Raw genomic sequence first — 26,002 nt, 5'->3', positions numbered from 1 at the left:
TTCATTTAATGAATGAAGTCAAATTGGTGGTTATGTCCTTCAATGTTATCCATGTCATTTTCACACATCTTAATCATTACAAGACATAGACTTCTATACATACAGGGACGGAGCCAGGTAAAAGCCGGTCCAGGTGTAGCCCGAGTAGCCTTAAACAACAAACAACATGTATGTATTTTATCAATAACGACGGTAAATAACCGTCGTTATTGGTTATTTTTTGTCGCTAAAAGGCATTGGTGACAGCAAACTATAAAACTAGCCCGAATAGATTTTTTTAATAAAAAATTAGCCCGGGTAGGTTTCAAATCCTGGCTCCGCCCTGTATATATAGTTTATTGAAATATTGTTAAGACTAGAGTAAGTTTTCATTTATAAAGTGTATCTTTCATTGGTTTTCATATCAAGGTAGTATTTAACTATTTATTATCTTCCATGCATTGTTTTATTTTCGTGATTAAGTTTTTTCGCATTTCTTTTGTATGAAATAAATAAATTCAATGCTTAATTTGAAAGAAAAAATACCAGAAAAAAATGTGGAATATGAGACTATACTGATTTTCATCTCTCTTAGAGGCAAATCTAACACATTACTTCTGTCCAAAATGAGTAAATATCGAGGTGATAAGTTTCAGAATAAAAGTTGATAGTAAAATATGGGCAGGGGGTTATATTTTATGGGCAATTTTGAGATATGTTTATTGAGATACTTGCAATTATAAAATTACTCTATTTGTATTTGTAAAATAAATTCTGTCACGTTAAAGTTTAAAGTGTAACTTTTAGCAACCAAAAAAAGGATCTAAAACTTGGATGAAATTGACCAAATTAATAGCTTTGACCGGTAAATGAAGTTTTTCAGATATTTTCACCTAGCTTTATTTATGACCATTTCAGATTATTGTATAAACACAAAAACACAAATAAATTTATTAAAATATGTTTAATTAAATTATACTTTAAAATATTATATAATCTAAATCATCATTCAGATTACATGCATATTTCAATAAAAGACTGTTTTAAAAAATATTTATCTACCTTTTTTACTTCTTACTAAATTTTGATTGTTTAAAGACTATTTTTTTTTATAAAGCTGTACAAAGTAAAAGGAATTAGGCCTTGTTTGATATTTAGGTTTTTTTTTAAGGGTCTAAAACAACAATAACTCTATCCATCTAATTACCCTTTTTATATATTCAAATACCAAAATTACCCAAAACTATAATGTAGAGGATAAAAATTAAGGGTATTTTTTTGTCAATAAACACTAAAGAACTGATTTTTTTTTAAAAAATTATCAAACAATTTTTTTTGATAGCATCCAAAAAAAAAACAAAAAATCAAATAAATACGCACAAGTGAAACTAAAAGACTGAACTACATAAAAAAAACTAATACGTAGGAGAAAAAAAAAATGAGGGTATTTTCGTCAATAAACAATCAAGAACTGTTTTTTTTTTTTTTTTTTTTTTTTTATTACAGAACCCTGATAGAATAAAAAAAAAAAACAAAAATCAAACGCACAAGTGAAACTAGAAGACTGAACTATATAAAAAAACATATTTTTGGATGTTAAGAATAATATTTTCAGAGAGAAAGAATCTCTGTAGGACAGACAGTCTTAGAAGGTACGTTTTTTTTAATAAATTATAATATTGAAATTAAATAAAGAGAAAAGTCAAAGTAATAGTAGTGAGTTAAAAGCAAAATAATATTGTCTATATATTATATAATAATCTTTAATTGAACTTTACTTTTACCTGATTACTAGTATTCTTAATTAATATATAGAACCAATATCTTATTTCTCGTAAAAAAAAAAAACAAAAGTCTCTTTAACATAGAACAATTTCTAAATAAAAAATAAAAAAAATAGAAAAAAAAGATGATGATACTAGCTAGCTAGGTTGATAACTGACATGGTGGTTCTCCTACTCTTCCCACTTCCATTTCCTTAATCAACACATTCACCAACTTCAGATCTATCACTCCATGAGTCTCCGTCAGCGTCCGGTGCAGCCTCCGGGCGCCGGTCCGCCTCCCTATGGATCCAACAGGCCACGGACTCCTAAGCGTTCTCAAACCAATAAGTCTTCAGAGACCTACAATATCATCCCCATTCATAACCTACTCGCTGATCACCCTTCCCTCAGATATCCCGAGGTACGTGCCGCCGCCGCCGCTCTACGCGCCGTTGGAGAACTGAGGAAGCCGCTTTTCGTGCAATGGCGCGAAGACATGGATCTGCTTGACTGGCTCGGCGCCTTCTTTGGTTTTCAGCGCGACAACGTTAGGAATCAGAGGGAGCATCTGGTCCTTCACTTAGCCAACTCTCAGATGCGGTTACAACCTCCGCCTGAGAACATAGATTGTCTTGACGCCAGTGTTCTCCGACGGTTTCGCCGCAAGTTACTCAAGAATTACACTTCCTGGTGTTCATACCTCGGACGGAAATCCAATGTCTGGATCTCCGACAACGCGCGACGCGATTCGGACTCACGTCGGGAATTGCTTTATGTATCTTTGTATCTTTTGATTTGGGGTGAGTCTGCTAATCTGCGTTTTGTTCCTGAATGTATTTGCTATATATTTCATAATATGGCTATGGAACTGAATAGAATTCTAGAGGATTACATAGATCAGAATACAGGTCGGCCTGCTGAGCCATCTATTTCTGGTGATAATGCTTTTCTTAACATGGTTGTGAAGCCAATTTACGATACTATTAAAGCCGAGGTAGAGAACAGTAGGAATGGTACTGCTCCTCATTCAGCATGGCGAAACTATGATGATATAAACGAGTACTTCTGGAGTAGAAGTTGTTTTAAGAAGTTGAATTGGCCACTTGATTTGGGTAGTAACTTCTTTGTTACCACGAGAAAAGGTAATCGAGTTGGTAAAACGGGGTTTGTCGAACAGAGGTCGTTCTGGAACTTATTTCGTAGTTTTGATAAGCTTTGGATTATGTTGATTTTGTTTCTTCAAGCATCAATCATTGTTGCCTGGGACCGGGATGAGTATCCTTGGCAGGCATTGCGTAGAATTGATGTTCAAGTTCAAATTCTTACTGTCTTCTTAACTTGGAGTGGATTAAGATTTCTTCAATCCCTTCTTGATGTTGGGTTGCAGTACAGTCTTGTTTCAAGACAGTCTTTCTTAAGTGGAGTCAGGCTGGTATTGAAGATCGTTGTTGCTGCAGGCTGGATTGTGGTTTTCATTGTTTTCTATATCAGAATTTGGAACCAAAAGAATCTTGACAGAGGTTGGTCTGGTGAGGCAAAAAAGTGTATTCTGAACTTTCTCGAAGTTGCGCTAGTTTTCCTCGCACCCGAACTCCTCGCGCTTGCTCTCTTCCTTACACCCTGGATAAGGAATTTCGTCGAGAACAAGAACTGGAGGATCTTTTATATGTTGTCGTGGTGGTTTCAAACTCGAATATTCGTGGGCCGTGGTCTTAGAGAAGGTCTCGTAGACAATATCAAATACACTCTGTTTTGGATTTTGGTTCTCATCACCAAATTTGCATTCAGTTATTTTTTACAGATTAAGCCCATGATTACTCCGACAATAACACTTCTTAATCTTAAGAATGTAACGTACGAGTGGCACGAATTCTTCAGTAGCAGCAACAGGTTTGCGGTTGTGCTACTGTGGATTCCTGTTGTTTTAATATACCTATTGGATTTGCAGATTTGGTACTCAATTTATTCATCGTTTCTTGGAGCAGCAATCGGATTGTTTGACCATATAGGCGAAATACGAAACATGCAACAGTTGAGATTGAGATTTCAGTTCTTTGCAAGTGCAATCCAGTTTAATTTGATGCCTGAGGAACAGCTACTGAATACAATGGGGACTCTGAAGAGTAAGTTTAGTGATGCTATCAACAGACTGAAGTTGAGATACGGGATGGGCAGCCCGTTTAAGAAGCTTGAATCTAATCAAGTAGAAGCTAACAAGTTTGCTTTGATATGGAATGAGATAATTACGATATTCCGAGAGGAAGACATTGTTAGTGACCGCGAGCTTGAGCTTTTAGAACTTCCTCCCAATACTTGGAATGTGAGAGTAATCCGTTGGCCTTGTGCTCTTCTCTGCAATGAGCTATTACTTGCTCTTGGTCAAGCTAAAGAGTTGATAGATGCACCAGACAAGTGGATTTGGTATAAGATATGCAAAAATGAGTACAGGCGTTGCGCTGTAATAGAAGCTTATGACAGCATCAGACACTTGCTGCTTGCGATTGTCAAACGGGATACAGAGGAGCACTCGATTATCACTGTCTTTTTCCAAACAATCGAAAGCGCAATTGAGATTGAGAAGTTCACCAAGATGTTTAATATGAAGGAGCTACCACAAATTCATGGGAAGTTGAAAACTCTTCTTGACCTCCTCATGAAGCCTCAGAAAGATGCGGGGAAGGTCATAAATATCTTACAAGCACTCTATGAGGTGGCCGTAAGAGATTTTTATAAAGGCGAAGGAAACATCGATCGGCTGAGGGAGGAAGGGTTGGCCCCTCGTCTGCGAGATTCGGGCACCGGGCTGCTTTTCGAAAATGCAGTCGAATTGCCCGATAGTTACGACGAGGCTTTTTATCGCCAGGTCAGACGTTTGCACACGGTTCTGTTGTCTCATGACTCAATGCGAAATATCCCAATAAATCTTGAGGCTAGGCGAAGGATTGCATTTTTCAGTAACTCTCTTTTCATGAACATGCCGCATGCTCCTCACGTAGAGAAAATGATGGCATTTAGTGTCTTGACTCCTTATTACAACGAAGAAGTATTGTACAGCAAGGAACAGCTTCGAACCGAGAACGAAGATGGGATTTCCACGTTATATTATCTTCAGACAATCTATGCCGACGAATGGCAGAACTTTATGGAGCGAATGCGTCGAGAGGGAATGACAAACGATAAGGAAATATGGTCTGAAAAGCAGAGAGATCTTCGGCTTTGGGCATCGTATAGAGGCCAGACTCTGTCTCGTACGGTTAGGGGAATGATGTACTACTACAGGGCACTCAAGATGTTGGCTTTTCTCGATTCTGCATCGGAGATGGACATTAGACATCCATCGACAAGGAGTTCAAGTAAACAAGACAGTGCGGTTAATTTGTTGTTTAAAGGCCACGAGTATGGGACTGTACTAATGAAATACACTTACGTGGTTGCCTGCCAGATATATGGGAATCAAAAGGCTAAAAAAGATCCGCGTGCAGACGAAATCTTATACTTGATGAAGACCAATGAAGCTCTTCGAGTGGCCTATGTTGACGAGGTCTTGTCTGGTCGAGATGAAAAAGAGTACTACTCTGTTCTTGTCAAATACGATCAAAAAGTTCAAAAAGAGGTGGAGATTTACCGGGTGAGGTTGCCTGGTCTGTTGAAGCTTGGGGAGGGTAAACCCGAGAATCAAAACCATGCTATTATCTTCACTCGAGGTGATGCAGTTCAGACTATCGATATGAACCAAGACAACTATTTCGAGGAAGCTCTGAAGATGCGGAATTTGTTGGAGGAGTTCAAAATCTCTTATGGTATCAGAAAGCCAACTCTCTTGGGTGTTCGTGAGCACATTTTTACCGGTTCGGTCTCATCGCTTGCATGGTTTATGTCTGCTCAGGAAATGAGTTTCGTCACCTTAGGACAGCGCGTATTGGCTAACCCTTTGAAGGTTCGTATGCACTATGGCCACCCTGATGTCTTTGATCGGTTCTGGTTTCTTACCCGTGGTGGGATTAGTAAAGCTTCGAGAGTGATCAATATAAGCGAGGACATTTTTGCTGGCTTCAACTGCACGTTAAGAGGTGGTAACGTTACTCATCACGAGTACATCCAAGTTGGCAAGGGAAGGGACGTGGGATTGAATCAGATATCCATGTTTGAGGCGAAGGTTGCTAGTGGAAATGGTGAGCAAGTGCTAAGCCGGGATGTATATCGGTTGGGACACAGGCTGGACTTCTTCCGAATGTTGTCGTTTTTCTACACAACAGTTGGATTCTTTTTAAACACCCAGATGGTTATTCTGACCGTTTATGCTTTCCTTTGGGGTAGACTCTATTTGTCTCTAAGCGGGGTCGAAGATTCTTCTACGGCGAGCGATATTGCCAACAACAACAAAGCGCTCGCTGCTATCCTGAACCAGCAGTTCATCATTCAACTCGGCTTCTTCACAGCCTTGCCAATGATTGTTGAAAATTCTCTCGAGCACGGTTTCCTTGGATCCATATGGGATTTCATGACGATGATGCTTCAACTCTCGTCGGTTTTCTATACGTTCTCAATGGGAACTCGCGCTCATTACTTTGGCAGGACGATTCTTCACGGCGGTGCGAAATACAGAGCAACTGGACGCGGGTTCGTGGTGCAGCATAAATGTTTTGCCGAGAATTATAGACTTTATGCTCGAAGTCACTTTGTGAAGGCGATTGAATTGGGACTGATACTTGTTGTTTATGCCTCTTACAGCCCGATAGCCAAGGGAACTTTTGTCTACATAGTTTTGACAATCTCGAGTTGGTTCTTGGTTGTATCGTGGATAATGGCTCCTTTTGTGTTCAATCCTTCCGGGTTCGATTGGCTGAAGACTGTTTACGACTTCGAGGATTTCATGGGCTGGATATGGTACAGTGGAGGTATATTTGTGAAATCCGAGCAAAGTTGGGAAAAATGGTGGCTTGAAGAGCAAGACCATCTTAGGACAACAGGTCTATGGGGAAAGGTGCTGGAAATCATATTAGACCTTCGGTTTTTCTTCTTCCAGTATGGAATTGTATACCAGCTAGGCATTGCTGCTCAGAGTAAAAGCGTTGTTGTGTATCTCCTCTCGTGGATTTACGTTGTTGTTGCTGTCTTTCTCTTTTTGGTGATAGCATATGCCCGCGACAAATACGCAGCAAAAGATCACGTTTATTATCGGATGGTGCAATTCCTTCTTATTATCTCTGGTGTTCTTGCTATCATCGCCTTGTGGGAGTTCACCCATTTCAAAATCGGTGATCTCTTCACGAGTTTGTTGGCGTTTCTTCCTACCGGATGGGGTATCATCTTGATTGCGCAAGTGCTACGCCCGTTTATATATAATACAATTGTCTGGGAGATTGTGGTTTCTGTTGCAAGACTTTATGATATAATGTTCGGAGTAATTGTAATGGCACCCGTGGCTTTATTATCATGGGCTCCCGGGTTTCAGTCAATGCAGACGAGGATTCTATTCAACGAAGCATTCAGTAGAGGTCTTCAAATATTCCAGATTGTCACAGGCAAGAAATCGAAAATCGATCTGTGAAAAGCTGGTAATTCCACAACTCTTTCTTTCTTTACTATTGAAAGTTGCAGTTCTTAATTATTTGTAAATCTTAAATCTTGATTATTGTTCTTCTTCTTGGGATTTAGACAAGGATTCTATTCAATGAAAGGTCTTAAGATATTCCAGATTGTCACGGGCAAGAGAAATGGAAGGTGGTAAAGCCTTCAATGGTTTCTTTCTTTACTATTGAAAGCTGCAATTCTTAATTATTGATAAATCTTAAATCTTGGTTTGCAGGTATCCAACTTACAGAGGAGATAAAGAATTGCTGTAGAAAGTTGATGCGTTTACTGTGTGTGTATATATATATATATACTTCTTCTGGATCGGATCTTTATTTCACAATCTTTAATTAGTCAATTTTATTGTTTTTCTAGCTCAAATTGCTAGTGTTTTGGTCTCTTCATGGATGGGGAATCAAATTTGTTCTCTTTTTACATTACATAAATATAAAGTTATCCATTGATTTCTCCGACCTTGTACACAGCCTATGATGTGATCGTATCTGCTTTTGAGTCTCTTTTTTATTTTACAGAAGATATGGAGCAGATTTGCATCTTCTAATTATATAATAATGGAGGGGGGAGAGGGTTCTCTCTTGCTCGCCATCTATTTATAGCCGTTTTCCTTATGTTTTTTTTAAGGAACACTAGCCCAGAACATTAGGGATGAGAAGCCTGTCTGGAGAGATTGTGCTGAACATTCCAGCAGAGAGAGCTTGGCAGATATACAGGGATGATGAGATTATCAACACTGTCAATCCTGAAATGCTCGCCTCTGCCAAGTATCTCGAGGGAGATGGTAGTCCCGGGAGTCTCAGGCTCTTCAAGCTCGGACCTGGTTTGTCTCTATTATTCTCTCGTTCATTTGAATAAGATTGCAATTTTCATTCATTTTATTTATGTGAATCGCGATGATGCAGAGGTGAGCGGCTATGTGAAAGAATCAATTCAGAAGATAGAGGAGGTTGAGATGGGGCGTCGAACTGTAACTTACAGTGTAATCGGAGGGGAGCTGAAGGAGATGTATGATCCATACAGGGTCACATTCTCTTTCACTCCTATAGAAGGTGATGAGAATGAGAAATGCATGGCTAAATGGAAGGCTGAATATGAACCACTTACACTAGCCACTCCTCACCCAGATAAGGCTAGAGACGCCGCCCTCGCCTTCCTCAAATGGTTCGACAATATCCTAACTTAGAGCTTGTTCCATGTAGAGTTATTTGAAAATAAATAAATAAATCTTGTTTTATGATAAAAGGATTATTATTTAGGTTAAATCACTAAATATCCTTTTTTCTGTTGTTCTGTTATTCCAACCTAATTAATACATGTTGGTTAGAGCAAGCAAGAAGAATAAAAAAACTGAAGTTGCATTCCATTGCAAATATCAAATTTATACAATAATTCCTTTAGCTTATTCTTCTTATTATATATATTATATATATTGTGTAACACTCGTTCTATCTAAACTCCTTCCCCAAAAGCAATTTTATCATCCCAGGCCCAAAAAAAACAAAAAAAAAAACAAGAATTTCCCAATTTTAGTAGTGAAAACAGAAACAATTACCTTTAGACAGAGCACAGTTGTTTAATGTTGTTGATCTGTGAAGGCATTGCTCCTTGTACTACTGCTGCTAATCTACATGAATGTTTGGTAATAAGTTGATGTGTAAATGGCCTTTCCCAAGGAACAATACCGAAATCATCATTATACTCGTCTATTCCCTTAACCAAGAACTGCCAGAAGAAAGTCCCTGCCCCCGATTCCTTCTTTCTCGCTGATCTGTACATGATATCGAGAACAGTCTTGTAGAACCTGTCTCGTTGAGAAGGGTCGTACCCGTGGTTCAGATTTGACAAACCGAATTCAGTGAACATCACTGGCTTCTTTAGCTCTTTGTCGCCGTCTTCTATATGAGACATCATCCATTTTGACACATATTCAAGTTTCTCTTCCATGTCTTGTCCAAAATGAAACCTACCAAAACAAAATCAAATGAATGGAATCATCATTTTTTGTTCCTTTTGAGAAGTTTTATGTTTTCAGATATTATAAAGGTTGTTAATTTACCATTGGTCTGGATAGATATGAACAGAGGCGAAATCAATAGTTGGGATCTCCGAGTTTCTGATGAAATCCGAACCTAGGTTTCCTGCCCAATCAGCCGGATTGAAAGATGATGCTTTGGGGCTTTTAGGACCGTAGAATCCTTCGAGCCCTACTGTTAACAGATGATTCTTGTCAATTGACTTCACAAATTTCGACATTTCCTCTATCCAATCCTGAAAATTGCAGAGAAAACAACACTTTTACTTTGGATTTGTTGAAAAAGAGAAGAAAAAATTGAACAATTACCTGAAGAGTGTTTCCAGATGGATCAGTTGAGCAGCGTGGCTCATTAATCAACTCCCAAGCAAAGATAGTTGGATCATTCCTGTATTCAATTCCAGTTATAGTGTTCTTCCTAGTGAGTATAGTCTGCAGCAAAACCAAATTCATTCTCTAAACCAATTTCATTCTCTAAACTGAAATGAAAATTTTGATTGATGCTATTTTGACCTTAACATAGTTTTTGAAATAATGGCGTATAGAAGGATCGAAGAAGAATGAATCGTTTGAAGAGCTCAAACCGACACCTTCTTCCCATGCCCATTTCACATACTGTGTTTTTCCTCCATAAGCAGGCAAATTATTAACCAAAGAAAGTAGAAGTCTGATTCCTTGTTGTCTCGCTTCTGCAATTACATGATCCAATCCCTTTTCCAAATCTCCAAGTGAGTCAAATTTCGAAAACAAAAAGACATAAAAATCAAAATCCAGAAAAACCCACCTTGAAAACACGTTCATCGAATCGACCTGGTGAGATCTGAAGTGCGTTGTAACCACCGCCATCATTAAAAGCCCATGTTCTACAAACAGTTAAACCCATCTTAGCACCCACTTGTAACATCTCTTTTACTCTATGTCTACTGTAATCCTCAACCGCGTGTTCCATTAACCAGTACGAATTCCATCCGTTTATGTAGAACACTTTACCATTCTCCGTCAGATGAGTTCCATTTCTCTGCACAAAACTCCACTGATTTGTTGTACCCTTTTGGACATTGATCATGAATTCACCGAATGACATGTAGATGAATGCTATCACTGACACAAATCCAAGAACTGGGTAAACCAGTCCATTTCCTCTTGTACGCGCCGTCATAAGATGAACCGACAAATTCGACTCTCAGATTCAGATTCTAGATCAGGAGATTGGAGTCGCTTTAGACGAAAACAACAATAACCCAGATCAGTAAACGTAAAGTACAGAGCATAGAAGCTTTTTATAGCAATGAGATTGATATGTTTTTAGAGGAAACTAATAACCAAATTGAAGAAAAGGGTTCACCTAACATGCCGCCATTAAAGCTTATCTATCTTGAATAATTCAGAGGAAGATTAAATAGAAGCTGGGGCGTATGGTATGGAGTAGTGTCAGCTGATGCCTAAATTTCTCAATTAATTTATTGATTAATTTACGGGTTGATGTTTCCTGGATACTGTATACTGATTTTTTGGAATATTATTTGGTTCATCAAAGATTGGTCTTTTAATAAAGTGAATTCCATTCTTTCATCTTCTAAGTAAGACTTTATTTTTTATTTTTTTTATTAATCTTCTTTTTCAGCATTTCATCCGCCTAAATATCCGCATTCAGATGAGACCAAACCATTTTCTTTAAGGCCTGCATAATATTATATATATTTGTTGACTGTAAGCAACTTTCTTTCTTGTCTTTTATTGATTAATAAAATAATAGAATTATTATATGAAGAAATAGAATTGAATTTCATTTATTCTAATAAGATTTGGGTTTAATTCTACCAAATTTGTATGATATTTTTAGCCTGACACTATCATCTCTTAATTACTCATAAATCACCTTGTCTACTAATACAATATTGAAATATTAGAATATACAAAAGTTTGGCCAGTTATAAAAAATGTTAGGTCGAGATTAAGTATAAACCCTACATAAATCCATTATAAAATGTTAAATATAGGTTGTTTTTGTTTTAATTTGGTTATGTATTTTTTACAACTTTAATTATATGTGAATGAGTGCTAACACTTTTGTTTTATAATTTCACCATAAATTAATGATATTAAAAAATATGTTAATGAATGAAATAGTGTTATTCTTTAAAATATATTTTATAAATCAAAGTATTCAAGTGTTGATCGAAATAAAAGAAAGAAAAAGATGTATGATAGAAATCCCTAGAAAAAAACAATGGTTTGATGATGGATATTGGTCTTGTTTTTGTTGGTTATGATTTGATTATCAAACAACTTATTAAAATGATAAGGATAATTAGAGATTATTCTCAAATTATTGTGATTAATCTATTGGCTGTCTAATCTATTGCCTTAGGTCCATTTCTTCTATAGGAGAATGTAAATTTAAATCACAATATTCTTTTAATATGCTTTTTGTAAAGGCACCACATTTTATATTTTATTATATAACTATATCAATTAAAAATATATATAACAATTTTAATTTTGTTTTATAAATTTTATTTTAATTTGTGTTTATATGTGCATCAGATGAAGATTTATATAGATATAATCAAAAATTAATTTTTGTTTATAAAAAAAATATATTAATACAATTATTTATTTTAAAGATATCATGTTATAACTAAAACAAATCTTTGAAATCTATATGTATATTTTTTAAAATTTAAAATGTTATCCAAACCGTTACGTTTTAAATGAGAATTGAATCATAAACTTTAATCGTTTAAACACCATCTTTTATCACTTAAGTTTGAGTAACGAGTTATTTTAAAATATATTCTTTAACAACTATAAATATATATATATATCAACATCATATTACAAAAATGGAGTGGAAGTAGAGGGCACACAATTCTTTTATGAACATTTTTTTTCTTAGATGACCGTATGAATATTTATTTTCACAATTTGCACTATCTTGCTAAGAGCTCTCCTTGAGTTTTGTCAGTCCCTTCTCTAACTTGTCTACTACAAAGAAAATTAAATCTTTCTTGATTTTTCATTAAGCAAAAAAGGACTCTAACTCACCTAATGCAAATCTAGCCCACCCACATTACCTAAATTTCCAAAACAACCTAGTCAAGATAGTCAAAATCCTTATATCTCTTTGGAAGCAAGTGTCCCAACCTACTTTTGAATTAGTTGAGCTTTCTTTAATAGAATAATAACCCTTTCCCCCCAAGCAATAACCATGTAATGTGGCCTACTCTTATAACTTGTATTTCTTTTTATAAAAAAAAAAAAAGTAAAGTAAGATTCTTTCATAAAGATGCGATAAAAATATAGAGAAATTTCAAAATGAATTATAACCGACTTTAAAGTATGTCCAATTAGCAATTTTCGTCACAAATATTACATGTTTAGTTTGATTTAAAACGTTTTAAATTGAAATGAAAATTATGACTTTGAGATATCGTGCTAACTTACTTGAATAATAATAACCTTGTTTTAGGTGATGCCCGAGTCTTTAAATAGTTGTTGTGAAGTTTGAATTGATGTGACTGATATGACAAGCCTACATAATTGGGTTACCATCCCAATTATTTTTTGGTGAATTATCTGGTTTAAGAGAAATCGTCGAACTTTGAATGATCGTAGTCGACATACCTACATAATTGAGTTATCATCCCAATTATCCTTTGGTGGATTATCTAATTTGAGAGAAATCGTCGAAATTTCAATAATCGTAGTCGTCTGATATGTATCATTCTTAATATTATTATTATAATGTTTTCTGCGATTTGTCTAGGAAAACCAGTAGAGTTTGTTGGAGAGTTAATCGTTCTTCTCGAGGATTACAAGTTCGACAATTTTTTAAGTATTGTTTTTCTTATTTTTTATTTTTTTATTTGTTATTTTCATGTCATGTTTTTTCGTTGTGCTTAAACGGCTCTTTTTTATTTTTAATATACATGGACATTTTTTAAAAAATTAAATAAAATAAAAATAATAATAATGACCCTGTTTGAAAACACATCGAACTGAACGAATAAATATTATTAAATTTATTAATATATACATAATTAAAGTATATTTCATAACATTATTTCATCTAAATCAACACCTAAATAAAATATTATAATTTTTAAGTAAATTAAAAATAAAATCGTCCAATTCAAAGTAAAAAGCTACATAAACCTCCCTTCTTCTAACCTAACGGCAGTAAGAGGTGGATCCTCACCCTAAAGTTCTGAATTTAAACTCGTCAGACGACAAGTTCTAAGTCTAGTTTAAAAGTTAAGTGTATTTGCGAACTAAATACTTAATCAGTTTTCCCATTTTTAATTAAAAAAAGCTCCCTAAACATTTATGTTTTGGCAACAAGTTCATGTAATTTACTTAGGTATTTATTTTCATAATCATAAATTATTATGTCTTTCAAACAATTAATCATGAAACGAATGGAGACTATATAAGTTATAGCATTTAAGGGTTGATGGTGAGTCTTGCTCGTTCTAGTGGACATGATAACCACCATATATCTAGTTGTCTCCCTAAAATCATTTTCATTGGAATTTATGTTTTTATTAGTTCATTTACTATATTATTAGATAGATCATGAAATAAAATGCAACTGAAGTCCAAATTATCCTTAACAAGTATATATTATGTTTGAGTGATTTTTATATTGCATAAATTTGTAGATAAATGTGTTGAATGAATTTCATTTTCACAACTAATTATAATGGAATATTATTATTTAAATTAAAAAAGATTTTTTTTGTTTATAATATTTTTTTTAAGATAAATTGTGAAAATACTCCAAATAATTCAGAGTTCATTATATCTTATTAGTATAAAAGTGCTTATGGTAGTGATCATAAAAATTGGTTGCTTATATCGTTTATATGAAAATAATTCATAATAATAGGTTCAATGAAACATGATATCAATAAGCCTATAAATTTAGTACATATATGTTATGTTAAAGGATGTTTCGTACAACTCTATATTATAGTTAATAATCTAAATAAACGTGAGTGACTATCAATGAGTTAACGACACACTGAAGTGTCCCGCACGAAAACTTTCATGATAATTAATAATTTTGTGTCGATGTACGTCTCGTAACGACTATGATGAATTATCTTTAAACTTAAGGTGATAAAAAAATTATTGTGAATTATATAATTTAATATAAGTTATAGCATATATAGAGAGAGTGTGTTAGTGTGAGTTACCAATATAAGAGTTAGAAGTCTTATAACAAAAACAAGAATGTATATACTCAAAATCCTCATGTTATAAGTCTACTCAATAATCTCAATAATATGTAGTTATGACATTCTTTGTCGAGTTTTTGGTATCTTAAGAATATATTAAAAGAGTAGTAAATTTCAATGAAAACTTGGGTTTGATGCAATATTATTTTGGTTCAGTAAGCAGTCAATAATCTTATACAAATAATTGAGCCGAGTATAAAGTATGATTCACGTATAAATAGTATCGGAAATTTCAACTATTTGTCAAAATTAATATTAGTTAACTCTCTATAGCATTATAAATCTCAAGTGTTTTATTAAAATATTTTCGTGACTGAATTATAATTAATTTTGATTATAATTGATTAAAAAAATTCAAATATATGATACAATAAAATAAAAATAAAATTACTAATTCAAATATTCAAAATAAAATCAATAAATTCATAGACCGGTTTCACGGTGGCTGTCCCCAGAGAGAATATTTTTTAAGAGATCTAGTATGCAATAGGTCAAACAGATTAACATTGAGTAATTGACTTTTTTTTTTTTTTTTTTTTTATCTCAATCAGTATTATATTTATTTTTGAGCAAAATGATTCATCAAAATATAACCGAGACAAAGAACTAATGTTAAATCAAATAAAAAAAATGTGAAACTCATTTATTTATATATATATATATATATATATATATTTAATCTAATAAATTTTATTTTATAAACTAACCATGCCTCAAAAGTTTAATTAATTGTTTCCCATTTTTTTATCTGCTCCAAGGGGGTAAAATTGTACTTTTATTAAATTTTTAATGAACTCTTATATATTCTCCTTATTATTTAATAACTAATTTTTATTTAGTTATTTACATTTTTATGTTATTTTTTAATTTGTTTATAAATTGTGTTAAATTAATGCATGACTTTTTACTTACAATAAATATAAGTTATTTTAAGTGATTAGGATAGTTCAAATAAATAAATAAAATTAGATTAAGATTAAAAGTCTCTAAATTGAAATGAGAGACTATTATTGGCTAGCTTCTTAAAATATTTTTTTAATTGAAAATTAGTTTTAATAAAAATTTATATATTTTGTATATCATATTAATTACTTATGGACCTATAAGATGATTTATAGTATTATTATTTATTACTAGCATTTAGCCCGTGCATTTGCACGAGTAATAATATAAAAACCGTGAAAAAATTACGGATAACATTTTTAATTTTATTTTTAACCGTTTTAAGTTTATGGGTGGGTCTACCCACAATCCGACCCAAGTATCCATTTACTCAAGATCATTATATTTTAGTTAGTTAAAAAGTTGAACTTATATTAATATTAAAACGTCCCGCGTTTATCAAATTTGGTGTTGAATTTAAAATATAAAGTCTTTGTAGTTTAGTTGGTTAAAGAGTTGTACTTGTTTTGTTAGGTTGCAAGTTCGAAACATACCTCTAGCATTTTTAATTTTATTTTTAACCGTTTTAAATTTTAAAACGGGTCAACCCACAATTCGACCCAAGTATCCAAATTAACCACAGCTCTCGACCCGGCAATCCGGACACTTTAAAAATTAAGCATCATTATATATATATAGATTAGTTAGTTAAAAAGTTGAACTTATATTAATATTAAAACGTCCCGCGTTTATCAAATTTGGTGTTGAATTTAAAATATAAAGTCTTTGTAGCTTAGTTGGTTAAAGAGTTGTACTTGTTTTGTTAGGTTGCAAGTTCGAAACATACCTCTAGCATTTTTAATTTTATTTTTAACCGTTTTAAATTTTAAAACGGGTCAACCCACAATCCGACCCAAGTATCCAAATTAACCACAGCTCTCGACCCGGCAATCCGGACACTTTAAAAATTAAGCATCATCATTATTAACCACAGCTCTCGACCCGGCAATCCGGACACTTTAAAAATTAAGCATCATTATATATATATAGATAAGTAAAAAGATCCTGGATCAAGATTCAAGAATCAAGATGTGATGTGTCGGTAGATAATGACAAGGGCCTGTTTGTTTCTAAAAAAGGCTGATCATGAATTTTGATGGGGAAAATTAATGGATCTGTTTTTAAATAGATGTAAATTTTATAAACAACCAAATATTTAACATTGTTAAATGTTTGCTTCATTTGAAAACACTAAGAACCAAATTTTATTCTGAAAGTGTTAAGAAATATTTGTCTTCCCTAATTTTAATTGTTTTTTATTTTGTTAAAGAAACTGTTTTTAGAGAGATTAGAACCTATAATCAAATAAAATTATAATTTTTTTTATCATAAATCAGTCAACTACACACTTTTTAAGTTAAAAAATTAATAACTAAAAACATTTATGTTTTATTTATTAAATAGGCTAGTGGGTTGCCCTAGGGCTTGCCAGGCCCTATAAACAAGAAGCTTTTAAAATTTTTCTCTGAGCAAAACTCCCGATCACCAATTCTATTTAATCTGCACATATTTTAAAAAAAAAAATGTTTCTTTTCAACCTAAGGATGCACCAAATGATGATCGATTTCCATAGAAATATATTTCTTGTTGTCAAGATAGCTATAAGTATATTAAATAAAAATAAAATAAATGTGTTATTATTTTTTATTTCACTATACATATTTTAGGTTATATTGAATAAATACAATAATTTTATATTATCATTATTAAAAATAATCTTGTATAATTAGTTAAATGTAATATTAATACATATTTGTAATCTACATTTAAAATTTTGTTAATGCACCTTATAAAAACAATTTGTGTCGTGGGAGGGGATGGTGTCATCGTGTCATAACAAAAAAAATACTATGTAGTAAGTGAAATAATTTATTGAAAAACTAAATATAACTGATTTTATGAAAAATAAATATAATTATAACATTTAATGTTGTTCATGTATTCCCTAATATATATATATATATATATATATATATATATATATATATATATATATATATATATATATATATATATATATATATATATATATATATATATATATATTATGGATAATGTCATAATTTTTTTTTTACTATTTTATTTATTTTTTTATTTAAAAAATGGTAAAATTTAAATTTATTTACTGGTTTTATTAATAAAAAAAATCTTATTTATTTAAGTAAACTATAATTTTTTTTAAGCCCACTCCATCCAATTTGGTTCTTCCTAATTATGAAATTCTTAAATTCAAACTAACCTGTCTTAAGCTTAAAAGGAATTGCTGAAGGATTGGAGTATTATTAATTCAAGATTAGTGATATGTGATCTTAAGCTAAAAGGTTATAATTTATTAAGTATACTAACATGTAAATTTCAGAAAATTTAAATAAAAATAATAGACAGTATCAGATATTCTTATTTTTTTAATTTATTAATTAAAATATTTTCAAATAATAAATATATTTTAAATATTTATTTTTATTGAACTCCGGGTATTCCATGTGCACAAATCGGTGCTCTTTATCTTCAAATCCGTGCTATTGTCAATAAAATAAACATATCAACTATGAGGTAAAATTTATAAAAATAAAATAAAAAAATCAATATCAACCTAAAGTTTGGATTTTATAATTTTTGTTAATTTTTTTTATTTCTCTAAAATTTCAGTATTTATAAAATATTTATATTTTTAGTCTAATAAATAAATAAATAAAAGTTAAATAAGAACGGACTCATAGGATTTGAGTGTGTTGTACAATCTAGATCTACATCAAAGTATTATCTGTTTCAATAATAGAGAAACAAACGGTGTACTAAATTATCTTATGAAAAAAATACAATCAAAATTAAGTTTTATATTTTTTTTCTTCCTTTATTAAAGAAAAATATGTTATAAAAGAATAATATACCCTTAATTTGATTACATGAGAGCAGTCTAGTCTGAAATTACTCCCCTCACTCTGTCCACAACATTCACATAAACACCATTCATAGCAACAACAACTAGATAGTATTAAAGGGGATAGAAAAAGAAGAAGAAAAAAAAAAAGTTATATATAATTAATATAATTTTTATATGTTATATATATATTATATATATTATATAAATAATTAGTTTTTTTATTTATTTTATTAATTTATTTGATCATATAATATTTATTAATTTACTTGAATATTTATTAAATAATTTTATAAATATATATTTTTTATCATTAATTTTAAATCAAAACTATTTCTTTTAAAATTATAAAATAAATTAATCTTTAACGCATGGACACATGCTATCCATGCTAGTCATTATTATTATTATAAATATTTTTATATAAAACTAAATAAATATATAATATAAAATATATAAGTATAAAATTATTAATAAGATAATATACATTTTATATAATTTATGTAGAAAGAATATATTTATTTAAAATTAAAAAATAATATATATTTATATATAAATATATATATAATAAAATAAAAACTAATTAGAAAAAAAAAATTATGATAAGAAAGAAAAATTAGGAATTATTGTGAGAGAATCTGTTAATTATTATTATTATTATGTATATTATAAATATTTATATATAAAATAAATAAATAAATATGTAATATTATATATATAAATATAAAATTATTAATGAGATAATATATATTTTATAGAATTTTTGTAGAAAAATATATTTATATAAAATTAATAAAGAAATATATATGAAAAATAAAATAAAAAAATTAATTAGGAGAGTAGAAATAATAATTATAATAAAAGAGATCAATTAATAATTATAATATGAAAAGATTATGAATAACTTAAAATCTCATATTAAATATTATTAAACTAGAAATTACTAATTTGTAACAGTAGAAATAATCATGGTTGAGCCTGTAGTAAACCTTGAAAATATCATATTAAGTATTATTATGTATATATAAATGTTAAAGATGTAAAAAAAAAAGAATCGACATGAGTTGTAATTTATTGAATTAAAATTTTAGCTTTAGAAGATGCTCGAGAACATTTCATTAACGCAGACTTGATAATTTTTCGATTAGATGTTTTGGTATCGAGTCCGATGGACAAAATCATTTCTTCAAGAACTTTTCCGTGCTTGATTAAGAACTTTGTCAGACTAATACTTTTGTAATATTCTAAAATTCCGCCCAACTTAACCACCCTTATATGATTAAGGAAAGAATCCATTTCCGGAACTTGATCTTCCCAGTATTTATCGTCACTTGAGTCTTTAATCTGTTGATATAATTTCAACTAATTAATTGCAACACACATTCAAAAAATAAAAATAAATAAATAAATAGCATTTCACTATTTTAGGTTAATAAATAGATAATTGAGTGGGTGAGAGCAATACTTACTAGCATCTTATATTCCTCATAAGTTTTCTTAAAACTTGTGATGACAAATGTATCGAGGCTGGAAGAGTTTTTGAAAAGTGTAGCAATCGCTGAAAAGTTGTGGTATGTTCGAGAACATGATATACTTAAGAGAAATTTCGAGAATTCTTAAATTTTCAAATTTATTTATTAAAATACTTTCAACTTCAGTTTTTGAGAAAATCTGTCAAAACAAACAACCAAAAATAATAACATTCAAAATATAAAATATATTAGTAGTAATTCAAAAGTCACACATACCTTTAAAATTCATCAACTAAGAAAATTCTAAAATAGTATATTTACCTCAATAAATTCACCTTTAAACTTTACAAATTTGGCATGAGATAAAGCAGTCAACATATTGGACATTCTGTGTATATATTGTGGTTCTAAAATGTTATCATAGAAGTGGTAGTCTGAAACTAAACTAATGACAGCCTTCTCCAAGAGATGTGATTTTTCCAATAAAATAGGAGTATGAAATGGATGAATACCAAATCTATGACCAAATCTTTCAATCTCTCTAACTTTAGTCCATAAATATCCAATTTATTAAGTTCATGACAACAATCTATGACCAAATCTTCGAGCCCACTACATCTCAAGATAAGTTCTTTCACTTTGTAACACCGTTTCAATATCAACTTCTTTAAACATAGAAACGATGAATCGGTGAATATGTGCTTATCATTGAAAACAAGGTGGATAGATAGCTTATCTAGGGTCATCTAATCTAATGGAGGAATTTGAATTGTCTCTTCATCAATGATGATTTAATAGGGTCATCAAAGCCATAGAACAAGATATTTAATTTTAAAACTCTCAAACGCCCACAATTGATGATGCTCTACGGGATATCGAAGTAAGGTTGATTCTTCACCTTCACGTATAGCTCTTGGACATAGTTGATTTTGGGGTATTTCATTAAGAAATTGAAGGCCCTATGACTTAATTGAGAGTATTTCAATTTTAGGGTTTTAATGGTAAAGTTGGTGTCGCATAGAGAGAAAGTTTTGTCGAGGAAATTGATGTCTCTAACATCGGATGGTGGTTCCATTGGGATAAGTTCCCTCACTAAATGAGGTGGAATCTTCATAGCGGCGGCGATGGTCGTGAAATCGAGGTAAGGGATGGAGGAATAAACGTTCTTCCAACGGTGTGAAAGAATAAGAGTTTGAGCAGCAGATCTAATGGGTACTAAACTGAGAATGTCATGGATGATGTGGTCTGGAAGCTTGCTGATTCGATCCTCCTCTTTGAGGCATTTGTTCATTGTCATCATACCTATCTTAATTTTGGTTGAATTAATCAATGAGTAAATAGTGGTTGAGATTGATGAAGCTAAATATATTTTGTTTCACTAGGTATAATATTATATTATCCCAATGAAATAATAATAATATTATATAAATATATTATTTTATAAATATAATAAAATAAGAATCTTATTTATTTTTTTTGAAAAAGATTATTCGTGAGTGAATAGTGGTTGGGATTGATGAAGCTATATTTTTTTTTCAATGTGTATAATATTATATTATTCCAATGAAATAATAATAATATATTATAATATTATAAAAATATATTATTTTATAAATATAATAAAATAAGATTTTTTTTTTAAATATTGTTCATGAGTGATGAGTGAATTAATAGATGTTGAGATTCTTGAAGAGTTTAAAATTTGAAAAGCTAAGAGGGTTAAGGCTTGAGTGGAAATTATTAGAGTCCTTGAATGAGAAAATGATAGATTTTTTTTATTTTTCTCTCCTTTGTCTCTATCTAATAAATTAAATTTATAATAATCTTAAAAGTAAATATAAATATATTAAATTAATATTTAAAAATTCATTTAAAATAAAATATTACAAAATAATCATTAATAATATAAAAATAACTTATTTGTATAATCGATCACAATAATTAATAAATTTTAAAATAAAATTTTAATTAAAATATATTAAAATAATAAATATTTATTAAATATTTTAAAAAATAAATATCATATATATATATATATATATATATATATATATATATATATAATGTTGATTTTTTTTTAATACTTTTGTTTTTAATATATATAATAAGAATTAATGTTTTTTTTTTCAACCATAATTTATTCTCTATACAAGATTAGTATAGAGTCCCACTTAAATAAAAAAATATTAGACTAAAATCAAAATTTACTTAAAATTGTTGGAGATTTAAAAAGTTATTTGTTATATTATTATTATTATATATATAATTAAATATAAAATTAATTAAAAAACAATTGTAAGTAAATAACATTAAAAAAAATTATAATTTCAAAATCAATTATATGAGTTATTTATTTGCATAATTAGTATTTTTTTTAATATATAAACATAAATTCACTCTATTTTTTTTAATTGCTATAAATTGTAAAATCCAACTATATTATAAACTGTAATTTGGATTTATTTAAAATAAATTAAAGTCTAAATATAAAAGAAATGAATTAAATAAATAAATTAAAGCCTAAAATAACCAAAAGTAAATTTTAAGTTAAACTGAAGACTATATATTAATTGTGTTTGTTCTTTTTTGTGTGCATTCAAACGGTTATCGGTCAATAAGAGTAATGACAGGGGGAGCGAAAATTTTGTAGCGAATGGAGCAGCGAACGACTTGGAATGCTGATTAGACGACTCATTATTTATTTATTTCTCTTTTATATTTATTAATAATATTTTCTCTCTTCTTATTAATTACATTTTCTCCCCCCTCTCTTAAATAAGACGCATTCAATAAAAATATTAATTTTTTATTATTAAAAAACACTTAATAATTTATCTCTTTAATTTTTATTATTATAAATATTCTTTTTTTAAAATTATTGTAAATGTCACTATAAACACGCATTTTAATTATTTTTCTCTCTCAATAATTTGTTTTCTTTTATTTAATGAAAAATATAAATTTTATTTTCAATAATAAAAATGACTCAAATTAAAATAAATGATAATTAATTGTGTTAATTAAAATTTATATATAAGAGAATAAAAAAAAAATATTTAGATTTATAAAAATTACGAACTTCGTCTTCAGATGAAAAAATCATTCCAATCTCAGGAAGTTTAATCTCATTTGAACTATATGAAAATGGGTCATGATGCGCATCATTTTTGTTATCTTTCACTTCATTTGAAATTGGACCACTAGGAGACAAACCCTTAACTACTAACATGATTCAGCTTAAACCACAAACTACTAATATTCAAGATAAATACAACTCAAATCACTAACAACTAATATTCAACATAGATAAAATACCACTAAGAGAGAATAACTAACATGGTGTGCAAGTTGAATGTTGTTGATTGAGCATTTGTAGTTGATTGACCTTTATGTAGTTGATTGAGCTTCAATAGTTGATTGAGTTTCTAATAAATCCCGAAGATGAACCGACATGAAAAGAAAGAGATTTTTAAGGAGAGAAAAGAGAGAGAAATAACACTTAAGAGTTTAAAAAAGAGAATCAATCCGTTGAGTTAAATGATTAATAATTTTTGTTTTTATTATTAATATATATTATTAAATGGATAGATGATAGAATTAATTAATTGAATTAAAAAATATATTTTTTTTTATTCTCTTATATATAAATTTTAATTAACACAATTAATTATTATTTATTTTAATTTGAGTCATTTTTATTATTGAAAATAAAATTTATATTTTTCATTAAATAAAAGAAAACAAATTATTGAGAGAGAAAAATAATTAAAATGCGTGTTTATAGTGACATTTATAATAATTTTAAAAAAAGAATATTTATAATAATAAAAATTAAAGAGATAAATTATTAAGTGTTTTTTAATAATAAAAAATTAATATTTTTATTGAATGCGTTTTATTTAAGAGAGGGGGAATAAAATGTAATTAATAAGAAAAAAGAGAATATTATTAATAAATATAAAAGAGAAATAAATAAATAATGAGTCAGCATGTCTAATCAGTACTCCACGTCGTTCGCTGCCCCAATCGCTATAAATTTTTCGCTCCCCTATCATTACTCTAAAAACTCGGTCAATAATAAGTATTAATTGTCTACTCTAAGTCAGTAGGCACAAGCCCACAACAATTTGCCTTCACAAGAGCACAATCATACAAAAAAAAAAAAAAAAAAACAATTAAATAAATAAAATAAACTTTTAACTTATACATTTTATGATTTTAATTTTTTTATCAGAAAATTTAGGAGTTTATAAATTATTTTCTTAATAAATAATATTAACAAAAAATTGCACACAATAAACTGAATTTATATTTACATATTAAGAAAATATTATTTATACAGAAGATTAATATTGTAATTATATTTTTTCTAAATATTATTTATTTATTATTAATTTTATATTTAATTATATATATAATAATATTTACTCAATTACATAATTATATTCATGATCTACCATCTTGTTTTATAAGAAACGGATCAAATGTTTTTCAATTAAAATTGGATCCTTAGTTGGACATTTCAAATCGATTTAAATGTTCATCCATAATTATTATCATTTTTTAATTAAAACATTCTTATAACATTAAAATCATAATTATATATAACTTAGTGGAGACACAGAAATTTTGATATACAGACTCATTGCTCATAAATAAATATTAGTTTGAAAACAATGTCGTATAAATTGGATTTTAAAATAATTAAATTTCGAATTATTTTTAAATAAACTTAAATGTATACATAAATTATTATAATATAAAGATAAAATTTGTAAATATATATGGAATATTATATAGAGTTATATAAGTTAAGTTTAATATATATAGATATTAAATTAGATTTATAAAGAAAACTAATATGATATAATTACAAATATATTATTTTTATATTATAACATAAATAAACAATTAAATAGACTAGATGAAAAAAATAAATAATTAATCTTATTTTTATTTGTTTTTGCTGGATTAAACAAATGTTAACATAAAATTGGTCTGTGGCGTGTGACTATTGGCGGTCCTTACAACCGCCCATGCGGAAGCCGGCCCAAAGTCTGCTCAATGCGGAAGGCAGGCCCAAGGGCCCTGCCTCACTGGAATGTGAAGATCTTTCGCATGTTTGTAGTGGTAGTTGTAATATATTTAATATATCAAAGTTTACATTTCAATTAATTTGTTGTTATGTTCCTTGCCCCTATTAGAGGATTGTACAACACCAAGGAAGCATAAAATATTGGCGAAAAAGTTAATAGTAAAAGATGGGAAAGAATAGAGTTCGTGTTCCAATTTTGAATATAAAAGTGGCTCTAGTAAAGCACATATCCGGTCTAGTCTAAAACAGTTAAAAATAAAATTAAAAATTCTATAGGTATGTTTTGAACTTACACCCTAACAAAAATAAGTACAACTCTTTAAATAACTAGGCTAATAAGACTTTATATTTTAAATTTAACACCAAATTTGATAAGCGCGGGACATTCTTAACAATATAAGTTTACCGGATTACTGGGTCGAGAGTTGTGCTTAATTTAATTTAGATATATATGTGAGATTAAATGGGTATTTAGGTCGGACTGTTGGTTAACCCGTCCATAAATTTAAAACGGTTAAAAATAAAATTAAAAATACTATCACATTTTTACCGTAATATTTTTTCACAGTTTCTATATCATTACTCGTGCATTTCCACGGGTTACATTCTAGTTTAACTAAAAATTTGAAATAAATATTTTATTATTTTTTATTTGAAAATTATTTAAAAAAATATTTGTTATATTATTATTTTTATTATATATATATAAGAAATGATTATGTGAGAGAATTTGGTTAAAGAATTACTAGCATAATCTTCGCGGAAAAAATCAAATAATTTCTCTATTTTCTCTCTTTCCTCCCACTTTTACATTTTCAAAACAATAAAGGTGATGCCAAGTCATTCCTTCATCAAATTCCCTCTCTCTATTACTCCTCTATATATATATATATATTTGATTAAATATAAAATTAATAATAAAAAAAAACACAAAAATCTTATTCGGTATGAGTTTTTAAAAAACTCTATAAAAAAAACTCACACCATGTTATAAATCAAA

At 29.6% G+C, this 26,002-nt stretch overlaps 3 protein-coding genes and 1 non-coding gene across 4 annotated transcripts; 3 read left to right on the top strand and 1 right to left on the bottom strand.

The window, feature by feature from the left end:
• Positions 1-1,946: 1,946 nt before the first annotated feature.
• On the top strand, positions 1,947-7,476 carry LOC124938098 (callose synthase 12-like). Its single transcript, XM_047478471.1, has 2 exons — positions 1,947-7,303; positions 7,404-7,476. Exon 1 carries the CDS (start codon positions 1,996-1,998, stop codon positions 7,294-7,296), a length of 5,301 nt encoding a protein of 1,766 aa, XP_047334427.1. The 5' UTR covers positions 1,947-1,995; the 3' UTR covers positions 7,297-7,303; positions 7,404-7,476.
• LOC124940796 lies at positions 4,997-5,075 on the top strand. Its single transcript, XR_007099531.1, has one exon. It is a non-coding gene; the product is annotated as a small nucleolar RNA J33 (small nucleolar RNA).
• Positions 7,477-7,833: 357 nt separating the features above from the next.
• Positions 7,834-8,826, top strand: LOC124939764 (MLP-like protein 423). The gene is made up of 2 exons (XM_047480204.1): positions 7,834-8,157; positions 8,240-8,826. Exons 1-2 carry the CDS (start codon positions 7,986-7,988, stop codon positions 8,518-8,520), a joined length of 453 nt encoding a protein of 150 aa, XP_047336160.1. The 5' UTR covers positions 7,834-7,985; the 3' UTR covers positions 8,521-8,826.
• LOC124939762 (mannan endo-1,4-beta-mannosidase 2) lies at positions 8,677-10,880 on the bottom strand. Its single transcript, XM_047480203.1, has 6 exons — positions 10,715-10,880; positions 10,154-10,587; positions 9,883-10,080; positions 9,679-9,801; positions 9,394-9,605; positions 8,677-9,300 (listed from the first exon to the last, which is right to left on the bottom strand). Exons 2-6 carry the CDS (start codon positions 10,526-10,528, stop codon positions 8,892-8,894), a joined length of 1,317 nt encoding a protein of 438 aa, XP_047336159.1. The 5' UTR covers positions 10,529-10,587; positions 10,715-10,880; the 3' UTR covers positions 8,677-8,891.
• Between the last annotated feature and the right edge of the window lie 15,122 nt (positions 10,881-26,002).

This window comes from Impatiens glandulifera, chromosome 5 (assembly GCF_907164915.1).
Source record: "Impatiens glandulifera chromosome 5, dImpGla2.1, whole genome shotgun sequence".
NCBI classification, from domain to species: domain Eukaryota; kingdom Viridiplantae; phylum Streptophyta; class Magnoliopsida; order Ericales; family Balsaminaceae; genus Impatiens; species Impatiens glandulifera.
The sequence above is the reverse complement of the archived record's forward strand: the minus strand, read 5'-3'. Positions and strand labels throughout refer to the sequence as shown.